Source organism: Vidua chalybeata, chromosome 2, assembly GCF_026979565.1.
Source record: "Vidua chalybeata isolate OUT-0048 chromosome 2, bVidCha1 merged haplotype, whole genome shotgun sequence".
NCBI classification, from domain to species: Eukaryota; Metazoa; Chordata; class Aves; order Passeriformes; family Viduidae; genus Vidua; species Vidua chalybeata.
In genome coordinates, this window is record NC_071531.1 from 3,492,715 (window position 1) to 3,518,162 (window position 25,448).

Sequence of the window (25,448 nt, forward strand, 5' to 3'; positions counted from 1 at the left end):
TGCAAAGTCATTCCCTCTCACCAAGCTCTTGGTTTCTGCCCTCTTCCTCTAGTTGTGAAAAAATATTTTAAAAAGTTAAATGTAGTATCTGAGAGCTTCAAAATTAGCACCAATAAAAAAATTAGTATCTTACACATACAACGATTAAAAAAAATACTAACTCCACTCAAGTTATTTTTATAAATATAAATAGTATTTTTATAAATATTTATAAAAATTTTTATAAATATAAATATAACAATTTGGACTTTTGCTGTTCACAAGAGACTCCTGGCACCCCACCTGTCTGTTTCCTCTGAGCAGCTCGGTTCCGAGTCAGCCTGCGACTGCTGTTCCTCCTGCACACCCCGTTGTGCAGGGGAGGGGAGGACACAGGAGCCCCAGAACAGCCTTTGCTGTCTTCTGAGCTGCTTGAGGAGGGTGAAGATGAAGAGGAAGTAGATGAAGAAACCCCAGAACCTTCTATTTCACTCTCTGTTAAAAAAAAAAATAAGCAATTGGCAGTTAGAATTCTAAACAGCTTCCAGTTAAGAGTTACATTTTGCTGATCCTGGAATCTTCAGAATTTTCTCACATTATCTTAAAATGCATTCTCGTGCCTGAACGTCTTACAGGAATCAAACTGATACCTCAACAAAATCCATATTCATAGTGTTCAGTGACAGGAAGCTTCTTTAACCTGTACTTAAGTTTCAATTAAAATAAAACAGCTCTTTTCAAACACCAGATTTAAGTGAAAAGCATGTTTAAAAAAAACCCTAAAACACAGAATATTTTCAAACAGATTTTACCAGAATTTGCATTCTTATTCTTTGAAATAAGCTGAATTTTTGTCAAGGTGAGGTGTAGGGGGAGAAGACAGGAAAGCTTTAAAGTCCCAGGGATCTTCTGTCATTTGCTAATTGTGGATAAGAACTTTTATATAACATCTATATATACACACATATAAGGGCATACAACCTGTATTTTATATAGTATCAATTATCAAATATTTTGTGCTTTCCTGTTGACAGATTTCTTCATTTATGAAAGTAAATTTACTGTATTTCAAAGCCAAAAATTATATACAGTACACAAATCTTTTTATAACATTCACTGTAAATAATGTAAGTGTCCAAAATCTAGTAAAACATAAAACTGTCCATCACAAAAAACCCCTAAACATTATGTAAAAAAAAAAAAAAATCAGTGCTAAAAACACAAAGCTTGTTTAACAACTGTGAGTGCAAACTGCAGCAATTCTAAATTCTGACCTGATGATAAAGCAGAACAATTAGTCAGGGGTGTGGATCTGGCCTTCCCATTCCTCTCAAAGGATGCCAGGCAGGCAAAATCTGATGATTCTCCCGAGGAACTCTGGTTGTAGGAGCCAGTGCTGGGTTTATGGCTTGTGACACAGGCGGCTCTGCTTGAGGTAGGCTGAGGAAAAGCATCTTCCTGCTCAGATTCGAGTTTGGCCTGAGACTTCAGTGGTTTCTGCTTCAGATTTCTAGTGAGAGTGAAAGTAGTAAAAGCAACAGAGGTTGTAAAACTAGGAGAGAGAAGGCAAGGATGTATTTTAACAACATTTAATATGATTTTGTATTCCTGGGAGGGTTTTATGAACTAATGTGGTGTGGGACAATTTTAACTTGGCAACAATAAACTTTCACTTAAATAACAGTCTGCACTCCTAGGGCAGTCATACAAGAGGAGAGAATCTTACTCTGCCCTGAGAAACAGAATTTAATGGTGGATGTCCTCCAGAAAATTCATGTTCTCTTATTTTCACTGCAGCAGCAGCCTCAATTCCTGTTGGATTCCCAGCCTCAACCAGGCTGGTTGCACATGAGCCTCCAACTAAATGCTATCCAGGCAAACATTATTCCACAATAAACTGAGTTCCCAACACACAGAAGATGGAACCTTACTGTTTAAAATAAAGAAAACTTCACTAATTTGATCCTTCCTTAACTCCACATGCCTGAGTGCTACCTGCCATCCTGCTCAGTCCATTATTTTCACTTACAGAACTGTTTTGTCAGTTTTTTCTTACAGTGCAGGTTTTCAGACATTCATCCAGGTGCACAAAGTGTGTAATTTCTGTTATCCCAAACCTCACTTCCGCTGTGCCTCTCTGAACAGTCACACACAATTCTCCAGATTTGAGCACAAATGAGATTCAAAAGAATTTCTGCCTATCCTGGTGGGTGGTTATTTTAAAGTATAAAATTAGAAATTAGATTTTTTTTTTTTTAATTAAAACTCTTACTCCTACCCTTTTCCTGCCAGAGAATGAAGACTGGACAGCAGCAGAAGGGAAAAGCTCAGTTTCAGAGATTTACCACATTTAGCTTTTGTATTTTGTCCCACATGCAAATTAAGAACAGGAGTTAATTATGCCAAATAGCAATTGTGTTAAAAACCTGTCTGCCTTCAAAAGAGAAAAGGCAAATCTGCCTCCCAACTGAATGCTACAGCAAGTGACAATTTCTAGAAATTCCATAGGACTGACTGTATTCTGTATGTAACAAAATACATAATTTATGCAGATTTTCATCTTTGCAAAATATCCAGCAAGTAAATCTTTGTTTCATTCCTCATAATTTTAGTTAAACATTGATTTTCTGATTCAAATATTAAAGAAAAACCCAACCTTTTTTACTCTTTTGTCTCCTTGTATTTCTCAGTTTTATACTATAAAAAAGCCCCTGTTTTTTAACATATTTTTCCTACTGCATGAAAATTATTAAAAAGCTCACTGGGGTTACAAATCATTTAAAAACCAGTTGTTCCCCTCTTCACAGACTAAATGTGAGAGTGAATATGAGTGTCAGTCAGCTGAGACAGATCTTTATACCTCCATAATTTGATTACCTGAGCATTTTGGTGGGCTGCTGCACTGAGCTTTGATTATTAAACCTTCTCGTGTACCTCTGGTTTCTCCGTAGCTTCTCATTCTGTTTCTGCCCATTTTTGAAATCTGAAACAATTCTTCGGATTTTCTCTTCAAACAGTGCTGACAATCTCAAGGTCATACTGTAAATCTGGGTAAGGGAGTGGTTTCTATTAAAAACAGAGCCTTTGTTCCAAAACTAGTATTTGTAATATCAAAAACTGCACAGAAAAGCAATAGAAAAGCACAGGCACTCCTGTGTAACACCAAATAAACAGGAAATGAACATATTAAATAGTTTTGTCTTATTTCTCCCCACTATCTACCCAACCAGCAACTTTATCAAAAGTACTGATAAACAAACTGCAAAATAAGGATTTATTTAATTAAGACATTCACAAACCCCCAGAAAGTAACAGCTACCTTTGACTTTTTGTTTGGAGTATAAGATTTTGCATTACTGAATATCAGTCTGATATCTTTGCAAAGTTCCATTGGAGTGTCATAATTCCCAGCTTCCAGAGTTTCCTTCACTGTACCAAAATCCATAGGAGTGTCTATAATATGTCTGTAATCCTATAAAAAAACATAGGAAACGAAGATTTCTGTGAAAGTGTAAGGGAAAAAAACCACTTTTCAATTTTATTTCTCATTTAGAAGTAGCTAAAATTACACAAATTATCTTCAGCAGCAGTGGAAAGAGAAGCACCACAGCAGAAAGCAACACTTTTGCTGAGACAGTTTGATGTGAAATCTCCTTTTTCATTATCCCATGAATTTTACTGTGAGAAACAACAGATCTGGTATAAAAAAACAGCCAAAAAAAGCTCCATAACACAACAACCACACAAAAAACCCCAAATCAAACCCCATCTAAACACCTCAATCTTCCTTTCTCTCCCGTTTTTGTTTTTTTTTTTTTTTTTTTTTTAGAGAATCTCAAGATGTTTTTAAACCCTAAAGTGAGACTCAAACTCAAAATGTGGAGTCACCAGGAGAAGTTATGTGCTGTAAAGAAGTTTTTTTAAAATTAAGTTCAAATTTAAATTAAATTTAAATTAAATTAAGTTTATTGGGTTTTTAGAGAACAAAAGAGACTATGAGGGTAGTAAGATTACCATGAACAGCTAAAAGAGAGGGGAAAAAATCAAATTCATACCTCAGGCTCAGTAAACACATTTTAGACCTTCAAGAAACTCGTTTTAATTAAGAAAATACAGATTTTTCTAAAATAATTTCCTTACAAGATAAGGAACAGTAAGACAGCAAGAAAAAAAGAATCAATTAAGGTTATCAAGTACAACTTACAGGATATTGATCCAAATCAACTGGCTGCCTGAAAGGTTCAGAATCCTCACACTGGAAAATTAAATTCACCAGTTCCATGCACTGCTTCTTCCAACAGTTTTCATCATAGCTACTTTTCAGGTTTCTCCCTTTTTTTAAGCCCCGTCCCTTGAAGGAAAAAAAAAAATAAAAAAAGGAAAAGCATTACTGGAATACAGCAAAAAAAAAAAACTCAACCTGATTTGGGTTATAAGGTAAAGATTGGCCAACTCACTTTTCTTCTTCTGTATGATGTTCTTGGAACACATTTTTCATCATCCTGCACAAAATAAAATCAATTATCTTAAAAGTGATGTAGGGAAAAAATAGGTGATGGAGGCTGAAAGTGTCATTAGATTTGAGACTGTGGTAAAATTAAGTTTTCTTTCTTAATTCTTTCAGTAAAACAGAAGATGAGCATAAAAAATACAACACAGCATCTGTGAGACTTGGAAAGCAATATCCTAGATAAGGACAAGAGCTGGAGTCTGGAATCTTCAGTGGTTTGAGAAAAGGAAAAACCACCATCAGAAATTGCAATTAGAAGTTACTCAACAGCTTTGAACTTCAGTGACTAAATAATACCAGTAATGCAATTCACTGATAATAAATGACATAAAACATTAATAAAAATTCCTAATATATACCATGTTCATATTACCTATGTACATAACTCAGTAATTTTACCAACAATACTTGGTGGTTGCTGGTATTTTCTTACCACCATAGATTACTGGAATTTTCCACAAAAAACCCAACTTACCAGATCAGCGTCATGACAATCTTGTTCATCATCTGTTGTGCTACATAATTCAAAAATATTTGTACAGTCCTGGTCACTGCAATGCAATGAAATCTCTGTTATTGGAATATCAAAAGCAGAGCTGTTGTTGCTTCCTAAATTAAACTCAGCCACAACCAAGAGCTCCATATAAAAGGGAAGACAGTAACTGAGTATTAAATGGAATATAAAAATCAGGATTAGGGATTTGAAGGGGCCTGCCCAGCCACAGGAAGGCTGCCCACACTCATTTCAAAATAAACCTCTCAGTTTATTTTAACCTTTCAATTAAGTCAGACAAGCTACAACAGGAACTTCTACACAGGACAGCAGAGAAGTCACATTTTACAGGCTGAGCTACTTAACATACTCAATCTCAAGTGACATTCTGGGACTGTAACACCAGGGGAAAAGGTAAAATGCCTCTAAGCTAAACATTTCAGTATTCAAGGTAACACTCAGAATTAGACAGCTGGCCTTCCAGTGCACTGGAAGAGTCAAAGCAGGGCTCACCACAAAGGGATACTGAGCTGTTTTTACATTCCACTGTTCAAAAGCACCAGGATTCAAGCATTATTTAGATTAAAATGCCACTTACTTGATGAACTTTAAGAGCTGGGTGGTGATTTTTTTTGCAGCTCTGGCAATTGCACTCCCAGGCTCATTGAAGGTTCTGGCATTGCTTTCAATGTATCTGACTTCCCAAACTAATGCTGAAATTCTCCTTCAAATTAGAAAATATTGCACCTTTAATACCAAAGAAAAGCTTAAACCCAGCAAAAATTATATCCCTGTAATTTTCTCTCTATACTAGATTTAGATGTCCTGTTCTATGTCTCTTTAGGGCAGTCTCAAACTTTTCCTTCACAGAGACAACCCAAGAAAGCAAAACCAACAATGTCTATCTTTCACCACTCATTTCCTAACTCATTATTGCCAATTCATCCTGAGACAGTTTGTGATATAAACTCAGTTAATTCAGCTGGCCAAGTAAGCACTAGCATTTGTTATCCCTAAATCATAAAACATCACTGAAATCATCTCAAGGACTGGGGATTTCCTGGAATCTTTAAAAACACAAGCATTTTTAAAAAGCTTACATTTGACTTATTCAAAAGGAGGGGAAAGAATATAATTTAATCACTACTCTAAATTATCACATTTCTTCTGGAAATATCAGAAGCTGCTTGTTACAAAGCCCTGAGAAATGGAGCACAGGTTGAGTCATATCTGAGGAACTTTTAATTAATAAATACAAAGCAGAAGCAGTTAAAAAGGAGTGACAAGACCTTTGTTCAATTAAATTTTTAAAGAATCCCAGCTATGATGTCCCTTTCTGTTCTCCCTTAAAGACCTTGCTTTGAGGTCTACTGACCACTGAAAACAGTGCCCCCTGTAAAATGACAGATTTGAGAAATTGCTACAAATTGAAATTATAACTTGATAGAAATAAGCTGCCACAACTCTGTAATTTCAACTCATTTTTACAACTCATTTTTCCAATTCCTTATACCTGTGAAGCAGAGATACCCCAAGTCTGCAGTTCTTCACCTACAGAACTTCCAATTATTTCCCAAAACAATTTTTCCATCTCATACAGAAGGAAAATCAATGTTCATGTCTCTTCACTGTATTTGCAGACACACTGAATGCAGCTTCAGATGAAGAATACAGTTAAAATTTATTTTCAAGCTATGGCTGACCAGCACATCCAGCAAACCAGAGCTCTGTCATCATTACACTTTTCCCTCTATCTCTTCTTTAAGTTTTTATCATTTAAAATGCTGCTGTTTATATTTAACATTTCACCTCTTGTATTTAAGCTCATTTCTGAAAATAGCAAGAGCTTAACTTTCTTGAAGGTCAAAGTTAACTCAAGGACAGCACTTAAAAATCTGAATTGTCATCAGCACTGAAGCAACTTCAAGGAGAGTTTTATAGTATTTGGTGATTTCAAACAGTGAATTTCTCAAAGAAAGGATGTCAGGGTTTATTTTAACTCTGAAGAGAGTCCCCAGGTGAGTCTCCCTGCAGCACTGACCTGTAGAACCTGTTGGCCAGGCGGGTGCGGATGGTGTTGAGGTCCGTGGGGTACGCGATCACCGTGCAGTACTTGGGGTACGTGCACAGGTCCACTGGGCCAGCAAAAGCTGCTGAGATGTCTGGTTAAAAACAGCAAGAACAGCAACATTTAACTGTTTCACCTCATTTTTGGCCTTCCAGTGCCTGAAGGAGGTGACAGGAAAGGCAGAGACGATTTCCAAGGGCAGGAGGGACAGGACCCAGGGAATAGCTCCCACTGCCAGAGGGCAGGGCTGGATGGGAGATTGGGAATTAGGAATTGTTCCCTGGCAGGGTGGGCAGGGGCTGGGGGTGCCCAGAGCAGCTGTGGCTGCCCCTGGATCCCTGGCAGTGCCCAAGGCCAGGAGCATGGAGCAGCCTGGGACAGTGGAAGGTGCCCCTGCCCATGACAGAACTGGACTGGTTTCCAGGTCCCTCCCAACTCAAACCATTCTGGGATTCTATTTCAAAGCCTGCAGGTCCATGACAACTGAGCTGGGTGTTATAAAACCAATGGTGTATAAAATCATAGAGGTCTCAGTACAAACACAAAGAACTGCACAGAAAAACATTTGCTCACTAAAGTACTTTATCACAGGGAATTTTTCAAGGATGCCATGGATATTCCAGGCTGTTTCTAAATGTACCATCAGGAGAAAAGCACCTGAAGCTCAGCTCACACTCACCAAGAGTCATGAGCTGATCAATCCCACGGATAATCCGTTCACAGGCCTCATCACGGGACTTCATCCCCCACTCCCCCTCCTGGGGTTTGTACAGCAGCTTCTCCACCTCTTCCAGAGTCACAGAGACACTTGCTCCTAATTCTTCAGGCTGATCAACTACAGAGAGCAAATTGGGCAAGGAGTGAGAACAAGATAAATTGTTGAGCACTCACAGTTATTAAATAATTGTATGCTTGCAACTGACAAAAAAATTCTTGCCTTGAAATAGAGTTTAATGCTAAGGCTGTGGGGAAAAAAATTATACAAAATGGATACTAACAAAAAAATGTTTAAAATTCTGTTTTTCTGCAGTTTTGAATTAAATTTATTACCTTTCTGACAGCTTATTCAGTAACTACTTCCTCAGTATCTCCCAAACTTTCCTCCCCCCTCCCAGTTCGTACTGACAAGTACTGGAAAAGTGAAATATTAAGACAAACCACAAATTCCACTCTTTTATTTACAGATAATCTAGATTTGACCAGCAAACTTTATAAATTGTTGGTTCTAAACTATGTGCAGTATGAGTTTGCTGACTGGATTTTTTTTTTTTTATATTCTTCTTACACCCCCTTGTATTACAGTATACTACAACAAATTCATAGTTTGAAACCTGAGATGTTTTTTGAAACCTGCTATTTGGAAGTAGTAGGTTTTATTCTATAAGTCAGAGCTACACATTTGAAGTATTTTTTTTCAAAATTGCTCTGGAAGATGCAAAAGGAAAAAAAAAAAAGGTATATTCAAATTACTTCACTAAATCTGAATCAAGACTGTCTTTAAGACAGGAATCACCTCAGGTCCACATGTTTCCTGCATGAAACAAAGGCACTGGAAAGGGGGAGAAGCACATCAAGCTGTTTTATTAAAGGGTTTCTACCTACCATTATCAGGGACTGGTTCCATGTCCCATGGGCTCAGCTTTTCAATTTCACCATTGTCCCATCTGATTCACCAAGTTAAAAAAAAAAATAAATTTAAAGTTACCTTGACTCAGAAGTGTTCACTCCAAGCATATTTAAATCTCAGCTATAAGGACATTTAAATGACAGCTATTTGTAGGTATTGACAAAATACACTGTATAAACATGTACAGCAACAAAGGCAATCAGCAAACAGGAAACATTCTTCCTGATCAATTTCAGATTAAAATTGTGCTCCTGATTTTGGCTGCATGCAACTTACCCAATACATAAATCAATTTACAAAGCCTGTATCAAGAAGATGAAGAAAAATAAGCTGAACGTTTGGAAAAGTGAGATAACATCAAGCGGAAAATTTGAGAAAAAACACAGGAGATTTTTTTTTTTTTGCTGATCACAACAGAAGTTGTGCAATTCCGTGGATTAAGGAAGGACAGGAAGTGAGACATTTCATACATTAGCACTTCCATTTATGAAGCAGAGGGCATTAAGAGAAAGAAGAGAATAAATATAAAATGAAGAACTGAAGTTAATTAAGGTCCAAGACAAAGCAAAAGCAACACAAGTACTCTTGATAGATCTGGATATTCACTCTGATACTGAACTATGAAGTGTGAACATCATTCTGAGATCTCTCCAAATCCCACCACATTTGGGCAGATCTTTACATGTTTTTAAAAATACATAAAATACCAATGAATTTTGCTATTTCCAAGGTAAGGAATGTCTGACTGGATCAGCTTCACACCTCACTGATGCAGGAGTGCTGGATCTTTCCTACAGCTGGGTTAATCCTTATGCCCCCATTTTTATCTTTTATTATAAGCACATACCAGAAACCAATAGATCAGACTGCAGTTCACCCATTTCCCTCCAGAGCTTTGCCAGCAGTTTCCTGTCAGAGTTCTCCAAATTCCTAGGTCTACTTCTGATGCCTTAATAAACTCAGATATTTGGTCTAATGCCTCCTGTGCATTTATTTCAAACCAACTGGAAACTGCAATGATCATGCTCAGAGTATTTTATAACTGAACCTGTGCTCTGGCAAGAGCAGCTCTCCACTGTTTTGGATTCCCCAATGCCTTGGAAAAACTTGGATCACTCAGTCTGTTTGATTTTTATGAACTGAGAGTCCTAAAGGTTGATCTGTTCAGTTATCCTCTCCGGTTATTGTACAATACTTCACAAATTATATTCACAAATGGATATATTAATTCATAATTTTGCATGTCAGCTCTTTATCAAGAGTTTAGTACAGCTTAAGCCCCACTTAGTTCTGCTTAAGTTCACTCATCCAAGGTAATGCAACTTCATATTAAATCAAGTTGCTTCTACACAAACACCTATTATTGTCTTGACAATAAAATAACAAAAAATTTGAAAATTATCTTAAATTCATTTATTTTCCATACAATAGTAACAGTGATAAACTGAAGTAAGTGTGACAAAAAGAGCAACAGACCCAGCTAAGTCACAAAACCTAAACAGAGCTGCCAAACACTCCAGGTATTTTCATACACCTTTCTTAGGATTCTGCTCTAGAAAAGCTGTTTGTGAGGCCAGGAAGAATAAAGTACTTTTGGAAAAGGATTTTAAGGAACAAAGCATTCCTTCCTTCAAAGCAGCTCTAGACTTTTTGTTAAAGGCTGATGCATTAAAATACTGAAATATCCTTCAGGTCTCACAGGAGAAAGGAGCCCAGGAAATTGGCACCAGGCTTTTGTTCATAATTGGAAACTTGATTTGGAACTGGCCAAGAAAAATCCAAAGCCCACCTGAACTTGCTCCTAAGGAACATCTGTGGTACACAACAAAACACATGGAATGGATGGAATATGGAAGGGAAGGTAACAGGCAAAAATTTCAGTCTGGGAGTTACTTCCACCTTCCCTCCAAGGAAAATCATTGAGAGAGAAGACAAGTAGATGAGAGAAGGAACCAAAACATGTAACAGAGCCTTGGCAGTCTCACTGGATTGTCTATTAGCTATAAAATTTCCATTCTTTCTGCTCAACAACAGGTTCAAAAGCCATTGAGTGAAAAAGCAATTAAGAAGTCCTCCAACAATGAAACTGTGACTATTAAATGTACTGTACAAGACATGGGAAGTATCTCTGGGCTTGATGGAAATAGGAATATTGAATATTCACTGTTTATTCTCCTTACAGTCCTCCCTTGCTGGGGGAAACGAAACCAAGCAATCTCCCAGAATTATCCATTCAGTGCCTAAAGGAGGTGACAAGAAGGCTGGAGAGGGACCTTCACAAGGGCATGGAATGAAGGACAAGGGAGAATGGCCTTAAGCTGTAGGAGGGAAGGGTTAGATTAGATACTAGTAAGGAATTCTTGACTCTGAGGGTGGTGAGGCCCTGACACAAGTTGCCCAAAGAAGTTGTGGCTACCTCATCCCTGGAAGTGTCCAAGGCCAGGCTGTCTGGAGCTCTGAGCAACCTGGGATAGCAGAAGGTGTCCCTGCTCATGGCAAGGGGATGGAACAAAACAATCTTTAAGGTCCCTTCCAACCCAAACCATGCTGTCATTCTATTCCAGACAGCTTGGACAGGGCAGGATAAGGTCAATAACCTGAGTCTGAACACTGAAGTCCAGAGATATCTTTATTTACCATTCCCCTCCTTTGTGTGAAGGTCTGTTTGCTGATATGAAAAAGGGTGTACAATGTGAAAGACAAAGTGTGAGGACTAGAGGCATAAGGACCTTGATGTCAGGAATCACAGAGGAGATTCAGGACTCCCAAACCAACTGTCAGTGCAGACCAATAATTAATGTTCACAGAAAACTGCATTGCTTGCTTTGTGGATGGGACCCAGAATTACTCAGTACAGGAAATGTGAAGAGGTCAACAACTGCTTTTACCATATTACTACTCATTAACAAGTTGCCACAACTTATTACATATCCACTCTGTGCTACAGCAACGATTTAAAACCATTAAGTGACAATACCAGGAGTAAAATAATTTAAGTGAACAATTTATACATTCTCATAGCAATGAGGCAGTTGTGTGAGAGCAAGGGCACTCTAATAACATTGGAAATCAAATCTTTGTGTACTCACTTGACACTGTAACACTGGAAGTGACTGTCTGGATACTGAGGCTGATAAGGCTCCTGACCCAGCACTGTCCCAAACCACCAGGCATCGTCAATAATGGAGCGGAACCTGTCGGCTGCAGCAAACACAGACATTCTGCTGAGAGAAGGATTTAACTCTGTGGCTGCCACAGGCAATCAGAAGAATTTTTGATAACTATACTGCTTGATTTCTCCCCATAATTAAAGTTCTAGACTCACTGGCATGTAAGTCTGTTATTAAGCTTTAAAATAAAAAAGGGAACAGAAGAGTCTGGATATGTGTTTTGGTGACTGTATTTACATCTACTGCAGTCCCTCCCAAGGTTCAAAATTTCTGACTCTTGCCTACCAGAGAACCCTCTGACCCTACAAACAGCACATGCAGCAATTAGCCAAGGACACTTTTGTGATTTCAAAACTGTCAGTCCAACACTCAGCAAACACTTACAGGCCTGCCAGTTCCTCTGCCGGGCTTCGTCGTAGAACTGACGTAAGATAAGGAAGTCGATAACATCTGGCATGTCGTGGTATCTGGATAAAAAAAATCATCACCCATGAGTGCCTCAGGGCTTTAGGAAGAAGAGAAACATATTCTTAAACGCTTTTCAGGAAACTAAAACTGCACATACCTGATGGAAAATGATTTGTCTGTGTGTTTCCCAGTGGCGTGATCTATAAAGGCAAGTTTGAGGCAACACAACGTGGGAGGGCCAACTTCGTATCTAATTCCAACAATTTTTACCAATTCCTGATCCTACAGGTAACAACAAACAGCTTCAGCAAGTTTTGTCTTAGGGACCATGCACAGAACTGCTAGTTTAACATGAATTAACCAACTGTACCCACATGCAAAATACTGAAATAAGATTTGAGATTTCAATGGAAAGCAGTCTCTCAGCCTTAGGATTTTAACACAGGTCTGTCATTTGGCTTCCCACAGAAAATTCTGAAGACAATCTGATAATTGCACATGCTTTCTCCATAGGGAAACATTAGTAACCTCACAAATCCATGTTTTGCAAACAGAATAATAAAACTCTTCAGTCACACACTCTGTTAGAAACCCACAGAAGCTTCAGTGCAGACCTACCCTAAGCACCACTTTTCTCCAAGGCTCCTTGTGTGGATTCAGTTCATAAATGTTATTTCTTCTCACTGCTTCAATGTAAGCTTCGTGCCCTTGTCGGAAATATATCACCTAAAAAACACCCCAGCAAGCCCAAACAGTGAATGTTTTCCTGTATTTAGCAATTACAATAATCACAAGCATTGGAAGGTTTTAAGCCTTGTTCCTACCTCATCCCCCATCTGAGGGACAAACGGGGACCTTCGGAGAGCCGTGTCTGTGATCCAAACTGGAGGGTGCCAGTCATAGGACAGCTCCAAGTTCAGTGGTTGTGCTGCAGCATCAGCCTTCACAAAAAACAGACATAATGGACATGAATTCTAAACAAATCATTCCATTTTGGTTTGGCAGACAACACCTTATCTTATAAAGGACTAATCCACAGCGTTTCCAAACAGTATCAGCAGAATTCCTCCAAGGCCTTGCTTGAGTTGTAACTGTATTTGTAATTCTAATACTAAACATTCCTTTCCTATCTGGAGATTTGAGTAAGCATGTCAGTATTATGCAGGCCTTAGCAGAATGTTTTACAATTTAGATGACAGTCTCAGTACCCAATTAAAAATTATTCAAGCTGCAAGAAACTGATTCTACTCAGAAGGAAGTGAAAGGATAGCAAGAAAAACAGACCAAGCTTATCAAAATTATCCCAGGCTTAAAAAAGAGAATTTGTTTGTTCCTTTATGAGAGAAAACAACTAACAGTAGTTATTGTAACTTAAGGTAATTATTTAAATTAACTTAAAAAAATCAGTAACTTAAAATAGAGGAATTATTTTAACTTACAAAAAAATTAAATATTTAACCTAAGTATAAACTGCTACCAGCAATGCAGTGACTGTGTCCCCTATGCATTAAAGAAGCCAAAAAAACTAGACAGCTAAGTTACAGAGTCACAGAATGGTTTGGATTGGAAGAGACCTCAAAGATCATCTTGTTCCATGCCCTGCCACAAGCATGGACACCTTCCATTATCCCAGGCTCCTCCAAGCCCTGTCCAAGCTGCCCTTGGACATTTCCAGGGATAGGGCAGCCACAGTTTCTGTGGACAACATGTCCCAATGCCTCACCATCCTCAAGAGTCAAGAATTCCTCCCTAATCTAACTTAATCTAATCCTGCCCTCCTTCAGTTTAAAGCCTTCCCCCTTGTTCTATCCCTTGGGAAAAGGCTGATATTCTGTACTGATATTTATTGAACACATTTCCCCTTTAACACCATCAACCTTGAGAACCCTTTTCACTTGGAAAATGAAAGCACCTTCACCTGGAATGCAGATTCTTCCCTACAAATCTGCAGATCCCTCACACTGGGAATGATCTCAAATCAATCCCATGTTCCCTGTGTGTGCTGACAGAAAGATCCTTGGCTGATGGCAGTAACAATTATTTTAGTAGTTTCTAATGAAGACCCTAAGAGAGAAATTAATTGAAGATTGTGTAGAAAAAAAAAAGAAAATGGTACCTCCTCCTGCTTTTTTGGTTTGGGTTTTTTCCTCCTCTTCCTCCTCCTCCTCCTGGGAGGAGAGGATTTCTCAGCTGACACCTCGTCCTCGGAGGTGCTGCAGTAGCGCAGCGCTTTCCTGCGCGAGGTGCGCACCGGCGGCTGCAGGTTGATCCCGGCGTCCGCGATCCAGTCGGAATATCTGCTCGAGGAGTCACTGTCCACACAGGGCAGGGGAACACAAACACAACCCAGCTCTCACTGCTTCGGAACACTCAACTCCCTCAGAAAAATACCACATAGCAAGTGCTGTTGAAAGTAACTTTGCCCTCTTGTAACCATTACTTCACTCGGAGCTTAACGTGAATTTTTGGGAGAATCCAGTATTTCCAAGCACATTTCTTTAAACAAATAAAGTCTGGTGAATTCTAAAATCAGTAATTTTATTCAAGAAATTTGTGCAATGGAATTCTGGACTTATTAGGAGACCTCCCTAAGGAACACACTGCTGCTTAAATTCTTTACACTTATCCAAATCTCAGCTACACATTCACTCTGAGTGGATCTCTGAGTACCATCATTCTCTGAGTATTTTTTTATCTCTAGTACTAAAGAATTCTAAGAGAGTATCTAAAATAACCACAAGGAAGTGATTAAAAACTTATATATGTAACAGTTCTACATAAAACCAGAAACTTCTAAAAAATCAGATTTTTCAAAATTTTTTTTAAGAACAAGGGAAAAAAAATTCCCCAAATGAAAGTGGGAAAAAAATTTCCCAAACTAAATCTTTCATCCCTCCAAAACCAGACCAAAACATACTATAGAAATATTCCAGACTTTCATCTCTTTGCCATCTGACAAAAAAAGCAAAGGGACTCAGAGTTACATTAAAAAATATAAATGTTTTGGTGAAATGGAACAGTAAATAACAATACAATGTGTCAGTGGAGTATATGGATTATACCTTATATGATTATTTACATTATTATTATTGTTATATGATCACATCTGAAGCACAACAGAGCTTTCATACAACTCTTAATTTGTCAAAATTCAAGTAAAACTCATTATGGGATGTTTTTCTTCACTTTACCTAGAACTATTACTGTTGCTTTTCTTGTCACTTCTCCACTCTTCCTCTTCATCAGATGAACCAGAGCCCTCACTTTCTTCAGCTTCCTAAATTTAGAAATACAAACTCAAGCCAAACCCATGTTTTAAGGGTCTGAAACTTAAAAACATGTTGTCCAGATTATCAAATTTTAAAAAGTTTGGTAAAAAGTTGTTAAAATGGAAATAAAAGTAATCAGGCCATGTAAAGTATATAATAAAATCTGACTGGGAAGAATTTACATTACAAAAGGAACAGATCAAGAAAAACAATCACATTCTCTCTCCCAACACAACAAGGGAATGTTCTGTCATTGCTATGATTTTTTTTCATTAGTTATGCAAGTTGAGGGTTTTTTTTTTGCCCCCCTCCTTTTAGTATCAAATGATTGACCAAGTACTAATTAGAGAACTCATGCATGTATTTAAATGCAACACTAAACAGTAGAGATACATCAAATTACATTATGACTTTACTGATTTCCTGATTGTTGCTCATCAACTATTTGCATTAATGTAATGTTTTAAATGTCTTTTTCATAACTGAGTCAGTACAATGCATGGCTCATGTGTGAAGCTGTATTTTGTCAAGCAAAAGAATTAAAAACAGGAGAAAATCCCATGAGATTTCAATTGTAGCTTCAAATGTTTGAATTAGTCCAACTGACTGTCATTTCAGAGTAACAAAGCTGAGAGTCCTCTCACTAAAACCTGCTCATACACTGTGTAGATGATACAATACAATATCAAAGTTCAGTTCTCACTGAACTTTACATTCAATTTAAATGATTTACTGTTTTTATACACTGAAATTCTTTATTAAGAGGCAAGGAAAGCAGAGTCCATTTCCAAGTATCAGTCCTCATCTTACTTGCAAGATTTCCTAATCTCCTGAACATGCTCCCTTTTGTTCACTCTTCTTCCTTAACAAAATGACTGCTCCAGCAAGTCTGAGCTTCTCTGCTCCTTCCACTTCTCCTTTTCCCAGTTTAAAACTACTTCCTTGTGGCAAGGCAAGACAAGACAATGGCAGTCCTATCACCCATTTAAGGTCTGATAATACACCAGGAACAAACAAAAAGCTCCTGCTCCCCCGAAGTCCTGTGTCACCCCAGGCCAGAGGAACAGACCCTGTGGATTAGCAAGAACCTTCAAAATTTCCATAGAAAAACATTAAAACACATCTAAACTCCAAATGTCACCTGAAGCCAACCAATTGTCCGTCAGATTTTTGACATGGGCTGTGGATTTGCTTTAGAAGATTCTCAGCAAAACCAGTTGAGCCATTTATAACCTGACAGGAAATATTGTCCTTACTAAAGCAACACAACAGGTTTGACAAGTGCCAACAACGACGATGCTTACAGAAATACTTTCCCTGGAAAGAGAAGGGGTGGGGTTTTTTGTTTGCTTGCTTAATAGAGAAAAGGCACATCTACATGAAATTTCATTTATTGAGCAGCTCAAGTTCAAAATCCAAACTCAGAGGAGAACTCACCTGCTCTATCAAGCCAAAGCTGTTGTCCCTCTCCTCCTCAGAAGACTCCAGCTGCTCAATGTTATTCCGTGTTCTGTAGTTGGAATATTTCCGTCTGTGCAGTCGACGCTTCGATTGGATTAATGAAGATTCAGAGTCACTCTAATTTATAAAGAAGGGAAAGAACACGAGTTAAATAAAATTATTATCTGGCAATTTTTTATGAGGGAGAAAGGGTGGCTAAAAGCACTGCTGAACGCAAAAACTGAAACAGGATGATTAAGTTAAAACTCCCTTTCACAAGAAATAATTTTCATGTAAGCCCAAAGTTTAAAATTTCCAAATTTAAGATTTATTAGTGGTTCTAAGAAATTGTTCTTTATAAACTGCTGTGACAGCTCCATTCACATCACCTGATAAATGTATTTACAGAATCAAGACACTAACTGCCTACAGTGTTAAATCATAGAGTCAAAGAATGTTTTTGGTTGGAAGGGACCTTAAAGATCACCTTGTTTCAACCCCCAACTCCTCTCAGTAAAGGGGATTGTGCAGTAGAATTCTTGTGTCAAATTATTTTGTACTCTGAGACAAAGCAAATCAGACAACAAGCTTATAAAAACAGCACAATAACCAATGTTTCCTTCTTGCCAGTCTCTCCCACAAAACAGGTGATGAAAAAAGCACTCGAAAGGAGGGAAGTCTGAAGAAGTTTCCCCACACACAAAACACTGTTATCTAAAGTAAAATGACAAGGAACAGCAACATAACCTGTGATTCCTCAAGTACAGGACCTTGAATGCTCTCAGGACTTGCAATAACTGCGTAACTGCAGTCAAACCAGAATGGCCTGAAAGCCATCCTGCCTTTAAAAATTACTCCCAAATACCTCACAGAGAAGCAGGCAAGTCTGAAAGCAAAAAGAATTCCAGGTATCCATAAAAATAAATCAAGCCTTGTCCTGCAGTAATTGGGAGCTGAATCATCAGGGTCCTTGGAAGATCACATTAGAAAACTCTGCTTTCATTTTCTACACCACCACTTGTCCTTGGGCACAGACTGCTCACTTTTCCAGAAGCTGCCACGTACCTTTTCCAGTGACTCAAATGACTTTTTATTCTCTGTTGCATAAAGATGTCTCTCTTCTTCCCCTTTTGCAATCCGATATTCTTCCTGTTTCCTACAAGAAAGCCATGAAAATCTAATTTCACACCTGTTTTGACAATGCTGGTCTCTTTAAGGGATCTCTCTCACATCCAACTCCATTCCATTTTTAATTTTAGATGTAATTGTTGCTCAATTAACTCTAAACAATCCTATCATTTCCAGGTAAGAATAAAAAATATGGATGCTAAGAAAGTCTTCCTTCCAAGCATCAAAATATAATCTACGTTTTCAACCTCATTTTTAATTCACATTTTTCCATTTGCAATCACTCTACCTCCCAACACTGGGAATGCTTCTTAAAACCCTCAGAGATATGGTAGCACCTATGGTTGTGGCTTTAAACAGAGATGTTTAGCTACTAATTCTCCTTTTCACAGATCAGTACTGGCAGTACTTTTGAAAACAACTGGTTTAGCATTTCAAGGGGTTATAATTCATCACCTCCAAAAGTCTCACAGAGAGCACAATCTCATCCAGTTCTTCCATGGAAATGAATTCAATCTGTATTTTTTATTTTGGAGAAAGCAAGAATCTAGGTGACCTAGCTATCTTGGAGATGACTTAAAATATTGAAATAGAGGAGAATCATTCAACTGGACAACTTTTTCTTCTCATTGAATGGACCTTATCAGTTTTTAGCACATCTGCCCACAACGCTGAAGTATTCCAACAGCATCCATTCTACATTTGGTGTAACAGCACTTAATTTAGACAAACCAAGCTGCTGTGCTGTCCCTAGTGCTGCCTTAAGTTGTAGCTTTTATATTTTTCAGATTGTATACTGCATTAGTGCACAACTCTGAACTCTATGCAGAATGCTAGTTATTTCTCTTCACATTTTGGTCAGACTAAACAATCCTTCTGGGCCTGGAAACCAAGGTCACACCAGCTGCCTCAGGCCCTGGAAAGTATAAACACAAGTGAACTGGGGGGAGAAGCAAACCAGGGGGATATGACTTAATTACCTGAAGCTGTAATTGGACAATTAACCTCTGATATGCACATAGACCAAACTTATATCTGCCCAAAAAACCTTGTGACCATCGGTGGATGTAGCCTCTGCCAGGCTCTTGCACTGCCCAAGAGCAGTTGGGGGTGGAACAAAAGTATAAACACAAATGATTGTGCAGGGGTATACGACTTCCTGAAGCCGTAATTAGACAATTAACCTCTGATATGCACATAGACCAAACTTATATGTGCCCAAAAAAACTCGTGACCATCGCCCATCGTGGACGCAGCCTCAGCCAGGCTCTTGCACTCTGCCTAGCCTCTGCTCTAGGCAGCCTCTCCAGCCATATCCTGCAGGCTGCAGACAGACCTGAGCAAGCTGGGGGGGATCTCTGGCACCACCACCCTGCGCCTCCAGGCCTGCAGGTCCCTCTCGGTGGCCATCTGGCTGCGCGGGGCGTTCTGGTGCATCTGCCGCACGCCCTCCACCTGCCCGCTGCGCCGCAGCCCGATGTTGGGCGGGGACTGGATGTCCAAACTCGGCCTTCTGAAAGCTGAAACACACAAATCAAAATGGTTTTGCTGTGCTGCAGGGAACTGGAAGATTCTTGCTAAAAGATTAAAAAAAAAAATGGCTGTATTTTTATCTCTAAGTATGTCACTTGGAGCCTTCAGTGGTGCCTTAAGTTTGAGCTTTTCTATGTTTCACGTTCTGCGCTGCTTTAGTGTGTGGGTCTGAGCTTCATATTAGAATTGGTAAGCTCTCTTCACAGAGCAGGGAGACAAAACAATTCCTTCTCCAGCTGGGCACCAAGGACAAATGATCCAAAGCTCGGGCCCAGGAGCACAAACAGCGTGGGCTGGAGAGAGAAAAACAAGCAGGATGGGAGTGCCTGGGCTAAAGCTGGAATGGGACAATGAACTGCAAGGTGCAAATGGAGCAGAGCTGATCCCAGTGAGAGCCCCCGGGAGCGCTCGTGCATTTTGGGACCATTTTGGTTCCTCTTGGCTGCAGCCCTGGCTGGGCTCTGGTGCTGCCCAAGGTGGATCCATGCAGGAGATCCTTTTCACAAATCCCTGCTTTATTCTTTAGCTCTGCCCAGCCTCTGCCTTAGGGCAGCCTTCACAAGGCACCAGTTCTGGAGGATTATGTGCCTTGTAGAAAACACAGAGAGATTATACAAAGGACTTTTAAAATGGTTATTTCTGCTACTGTTTTCACAGAACCAGAATCACAGAGTCACTTAGGCTGAAAAAGACCTCCAAGATCCAAAGACCTCCAAGCATTTGACCAGTGACCTTGTCAACCAGACCAGAGCACTGAGTGCCACATTCCAGTGATTTTCTAAACACTTCCCAGTGAAAGGAATTGTGGTGTGACAGAAGGGCTCTTCTGAACTATTTCAGACAGCTCTGAGGCAACTGAGGCTCTAAAAAGCACTTTTCATAGAGCTAAGTGCATGTAATTAAATACATAATTATGTAAGAAAATAAATATTTTTTCATCTATATTATACAGCTACATAATTAAAACTACAAAGACACAGCTTAGGAAAGTGTCTTGTTTAAATCTGTAAAGAAAGGACAGGGAAACCAGTTTGAATAATGGCACAATACTTTGCAAAAAGGAATGCAAAAATAACTTATATTGGCAAACATTTGCAAAAAATTCTTAATTAATGACCTTTTCCTTTTAAAGTGAAAGGCTCTGTAATTTAATCACAGGAGCAGCAGTGTTTTAATGAATAAAAATAACCAGGTATCACAATGTTAAAGCAATCTCAGTCCCCCAAATTACACTGAAGTTAAAACCTGTTTCAGTATTTCCCACAGCACAAGAAAAATGGAGACAGAACAATTAGTGAAGAATTTATCAGCAGTCCTAACCTCTCCTGGGTGTTCCCTCTCCATTTTGGGGGCCACTTGGAGCAGATTCTTGATCAGCTCCAGTTCTCTGATCCTGTTCCAGCTGTAGCTGTCTGATCATCCCATCCAGAATGCTGGGCTCCAAGCCTGGCTCATCCTGGTCAACCGTCTGCTGGCCAATCACCTGCTCAACAACTTCTCCATCACCTTGCAAGTGTAAAACAGAGCAAATGAATGAAGTTACTCCAATTATTTATTCCAAGTGAGACATTTATGGAATGTACAATCAAACTGTTTGTGAACATCACTGCCCACAGAAAGAACTGCAACATCCATTTGAAAAACTGATTCTTTTTTTTTTTTTGCTTGCTTAAATTGTATTCACTGTAGGAGCTTCCAGCATCTTTAGTGAACATAAAAACAAACAATCAAGTGAAAAAAAGAAAAGGTATTTCTCAATAACTCATATCCCCTTAGGAACTAGTGAATAACCTACTTCTGAATGTAGAGCTTTAGTGATATTCTTACTTGTTGCTACATATCCAAGCTGAGGAATCAAATGTTCATCTGCACAATTTTCTCTTCCTGGCACCAGTCTTTGATATTTTGTTGGATGAGGGTTTCCATCCACGTCCACTAAGAAGGGAGGGGGCATGAGGTGAGGGGCCTGCTGAGTCTGCTCATCCAGCACGTAGTTGTTGGAGTCTCGGATCAGCGGCCGATAGTCAGTGTGGAAGAACATCTGATCAGGAATCTAAATGGAAATTTTATTTTTATGTTAGCAATTTAGAAGAAAGAATATGCTAAATAACAAAGAACAAGCACTAAAGTCCCTAGAATCTACTTAAAGGTAAAAGAAAGGGCAAGTTCCCAGTTGGAAAGATTTATGTGTAACTTCAGGTAACCTGGATGGGTTTTGCAGTAATGCAACTTTCAATAGTGCTTTTGCAGGCAACAGAATTCTTTCAGAAAACAAAAAGCTGAGCTAACCTCATGCAAAAGTACTGTTTTACACTTAAAAATATTTGTCTCTCATTCTGCATTTTCCCCCTAAAATTATCAGAATCACAGAATATTCAGAGCTGGAAGGAACCCACAAGGGTCACCAAGTCCAGCTCATGAGTGAGTGGCCCCGAAGTTTCCTTGCAAGGAAATCTTTGGCTAAAGCTGGACATCAGCTCCAAGTACAGTTTTCTTAATCATGTTTTCTTTCTTAATCTATATCCACCTGATTTTTTTTTCTACAACTGAAAGTCCATGTGGCTGAAGGAAAATGATTACATAACTATTAGATCACAGTCAGAATGTTTGCTTCCAGTAGTGATGGCAAAGACAAAGGGAACAAGTTTCAATTTCAGCTGAGAATGTAGAGCAAGGAGAAAAAAATTCTTTAATTTTTTGGAACTAGCAACAATGCAACCTGAAAAAAATGGAGGGGAAGTGAAGAAAAGAAGAAATGTGTATTTATCCAAACAAAAAGGAATCAGGCTGATAAATTCAAAAATTTAGGATAGGATAAATCGTTGAATCAATAATTCAATTTTGCTTAATTTAATCAACTGCAGTGATTTTGGGCTTGAGTGAGGAAAGGCCTAAAGAACTGCAAGAAAAACCAGCAGAAATTACAAACAGAAGCATTTTTGAGGTTGAACAATGAAGGTGAATTAGCTGTCTCAAAGATGAAAATGTATTCCAGGAACATTCATGGGAATGTTATGACATTATTTTTTTTTCTGCCAGGATCATTTAAGCAAGACAATTTACAGACATCAAGGAATCCATTATATTTAGATCTTCTAACCACACAAATTAATTAATTTAGAAGTTCATATGTAAAAATAATGTAATAATGCAATTTTAGTTAGAAACTCCATACAGAGGTCTGATAAAAAGCTGAACTTACCTTTTCATAAGGCCTGCTACAGCCAAAGCCAAATATCAGCAGATGTCCATGAGAATCTGTGCATGCAAAATGCTGCCCATCTGGTGAAAATTTACAGTCAAAAACAGCTCCATGTCCCTGGCCTTCAATCTGGATTGAAGGAAAAAAATTTCAAGGTCATTTCACCATTTTTTGAGAGCAAACCATAAGCATCCAAAATTAATTACTCTATCAAAAACCATCATGCATTTCCCTAAATACCTCCATTAAGGCACAAATAATTTTGTTACTTCAGTATATTTCTTTTACACTTGAATTTAAGTCCTGAACCAATTCTAAAAGATGCACTAGAAGGTATAAAAAGTTACTGTTCAGTGAATAAAATAAACAAATAAACATGTTTTTCTGAGGCTTTTTAGCTGTCAGCACACTGCTTGAAATAAATTGGACCTAATATAGATTGCTTTTGTTAAACAACTTTCTAGAAAAACCCAGAGAATTTAAGAACTTAAAAAGCTCTTTGCTGTTGACTGACCAGGGAAAAAGGATGAAAAATGTATATGTACATTAGATCAGAACCTAAGTCAGAGAAAATAACCTAATTTAAAGTACTAACAATGAGCTGTCAAATGGAGCCCTCAAGCACTGTGGCAATCAATATTAAGAATATCATTTGTAAGCCTGTGGAAAATACAAGTATCTGTCCACAAGTATCTTGAAACAATGGCATAGAACAGAGCCTTTTAGATGGCACCTCCCCTCAGCTGAGGAAAACAATTAATATGAATGAAGTGCACAATGATCTTTAGTAAAAAAGAGTGCAAAATCTGCAATAATCAGCAAATTCTACGGTAAAAAGCTCTAAGGAAATAAGATTAATAAATTTTGCTGGTTAAGGTTTTCCTGTTTGGTTGGTTTTTTTTTTTCCCTAAAGGTGCAAGGGTGTGAGTGTTGGTGGCAATTCCTTATGCTGGTAGTGAACACGCTGCTGTGTGCTGACAACAAATGGTGTTTAAAGAAGCTCTCACCATGTTAAAATAATGCTTTGTCTTGGTGCCTTTGGTGATGTCCCAGATGAAGATGTTGCCATCGTGGCCTGCAGACAGCATTATCCTGCAATCAAAGGGATGGGTCTCCAAGACAAACACTTCATCTGCATGGCCCTGCAATTGAAAATTGCACATCACAGGAAAACCAGGGAAATCCACATCAGCAGGATATTCACACCAGAGCCCAAAGCCTCTGCTGTCCTCTCTGGAAAATTAAACCCCAGGCAGCCCCAAAGACTTGAACATTCCAAAGGTAAAAGTTTTCTAGATTCAAGCAAGAGCTGTAGAAATATGAAGCTTTTGCCAAAGGATGGTGAAATATTCAATGGGCATATTACTGCACAAGAATTTTATTTATTCCACATTTGTTCTTTTATTTACAGGGAAAGTCCAAAGCTGGAGGAACCAGCAAATTTTGGTTAGAAGAATTCCAAGGAACACCACCCTTGCTGTACCATCCATACAGAGCTTTCAAGACTAATCAGCTCTAATTGTAAATTCAGCATGCACATGGTCAATGCAATTCCAGGAAAATCTTCCAAAAGCAAGGAAAATTCCATACCACCAAGTCATGGAGCAACTGCCCTGTACTGGAATTCCAGACTTTGAGCAGGTGATTATTCACAGCTGTAACAACATAGTTGTCATTTTGGTTCCAAGCTATCATGGTTACTTTAGGCTTCATGAATTTGTCTTCTTCTGCACAAGTGTCACTATTTGAAAAAAGTCAAACAGGTCAGAGATGTATTTGATATTTTAATTAACTCATTTCTATATCAAAACACAGTAATCTCTTTTCCTGTGCTAATAATCAGACAACAGACAGGAAGCAAAGAATTAAATTTGGGCTGAAACTTTTGTCCACAAAATTCTTCATTTAAAGCAAATCTGGATTTTTAAATTTTAAAGGACTTGATAATCTCTTTCCCATTTGAGATGCAAGGCAAAAAGGCTTTCCTTTTTCATGGAATCTTGGCTCCTCTACAGTTAGAGTCCTAACATAAATCCTGCAAAATTTTGGACTTTTTACAGTCAGCTTTTCCAACTAACTGATTCCCAAGCCAATCTCTACATTAGCTAAGCATATTTTAATGGGTCCCAACAGAAATACAGTAAAGATAACATTCTGTTTTAACCTCAATCCATTTCCTTATTCTCTCCCCCAATACATTTATAGGATACTGTAACACTGCCCCTCAGCCTTTTTCCAGACAAGCCAAGGAGTAAGTTTTCCTTGAAACACCTTCACGTGGGATTATCTTTATTCCACTTCAAGTAGAGGCCTCTCTTACAAAGACTCTCAACTACACAGCCACAGTCAAATCTCAAATATTAATAACTCCTCCTTTCTAAAATCAGGTTTCTTTCATGGTGTTTTTCATCACAGGAAAAGCTTGAAATCACCCTCCAATCAAATGGTGCACTCAAGGTTTGGCTTTTTATTTAATCACCTACAAATCATTTAACCAAAATCTCATTTAATCACCTACAAATGAGTTTCTGTTCAGTGTCTGTGGGAGCTTTCTGGGCTTCTGTACTCCTGTAAGTGACTCCCCCTTCAGGTTTACCCAACACCACGTAATATCCTGATTT

At 38.5% G+C, this 25,448-nt stretch overlaps 1 protein-coding gene across 3 annotated transcripts in view; it reads right to left on the reverse strand.

Annotated features, from left to right (window-relative positions):
• The window catches only part of BRWD1 (bromodomain and WD repeat domain containing 1), a 43,848-nt gene that overhangs the window by 7,493 nt on the left and 10,907 nt on the right, over positions 1–25,448 (reverse strand). Inside the window, exons 14-39 of one of the 3 annotated variants that reach the window (XM_053933183.1) lie at positions 24,418–24,568; positions 23,835–23,969; positions 22,828–22,956; positions 21,453–21,678; positions 20,946–21,131; positions 19,429–19,612; positions 18,030–18,120; positions 16,962–17,102; positions 15,447–15,532; positions 14,372–14,567; positions 13,080–13,196; positions 12,874–12,981; positions 12,413–12,537; positions 12,232–12,314; positions 11,767–11,878; positions 8,653–8,714; positions 7,730–7,885; positions 7,024–7,144; positions 5,581–5,706; positions 4,965–5,040; positions 4,437–4,481; positions 4,184–4,330; positions 3,299–3,451; positions 2,857–3,026; positions 1,254–1,489; positions 283–474 (exon numbers count right to left, since the gene is read on the reverse strand). In XM_053933183.1, coding sequence (XP_053789158.1) covers positions 283–474; positions 1,254–1,489; positions 2,857–3,026; positions 3,299–3,451; positions 4,184–4,330; positions 4,437–4,481; positions 4,965–5,040; positions 5,581–5,706; positions 7,024–7,144; positions 7,730–7,885; positions 8,653–8,714; positions 11,767–11,878; positions 12,232–12,314; positions 12,413–12,537; positions 12,874–12,981; positions 13,080–13,196; positions 14,372–14,567; positions 15,447–15,532; positions 16,962–17,102; positions 18,030–18,120; positions 19,429–19,612; positions 20,946–21,131; positions 21,453–21,678; positions 22,828–22,956; positions 23,835–23,969; positions 24,418–24,568 — 3,554 coding nt within the window. Of the gene's footprint in view, positions 1–282; positions 475–1,253; positions 1,532–2,856; positions 3,027–3,298; positions 3,452–4,183; positions 4,331–4,436; positions 4,482–4,964; positions 5,041–5,580; positions 5,707–7,023; positions 7,145–7,729; positions 7,886–8,652; positions 8,715–11,766; positions 11,879–12,231; positions 12,315–12,412; positions 12,538–12,873; positions 12,982–13,079; positions 13,197–14,371; positions 14,568–15,446; positions 15,533–16,961; positions 17,103–18,029; positions 18,121–19,428; positions 19,613–20,945; positions 21,132–21,452; positions 21,679–22,827; positions 22,957–23,834; positions 23,970–24,417; positions 24,569–25,448 lie in introns of those variants that run through there. The other 2 variants (XM_053933175.1, XM_053933188.1) reach the window with 2 other exon arrangements.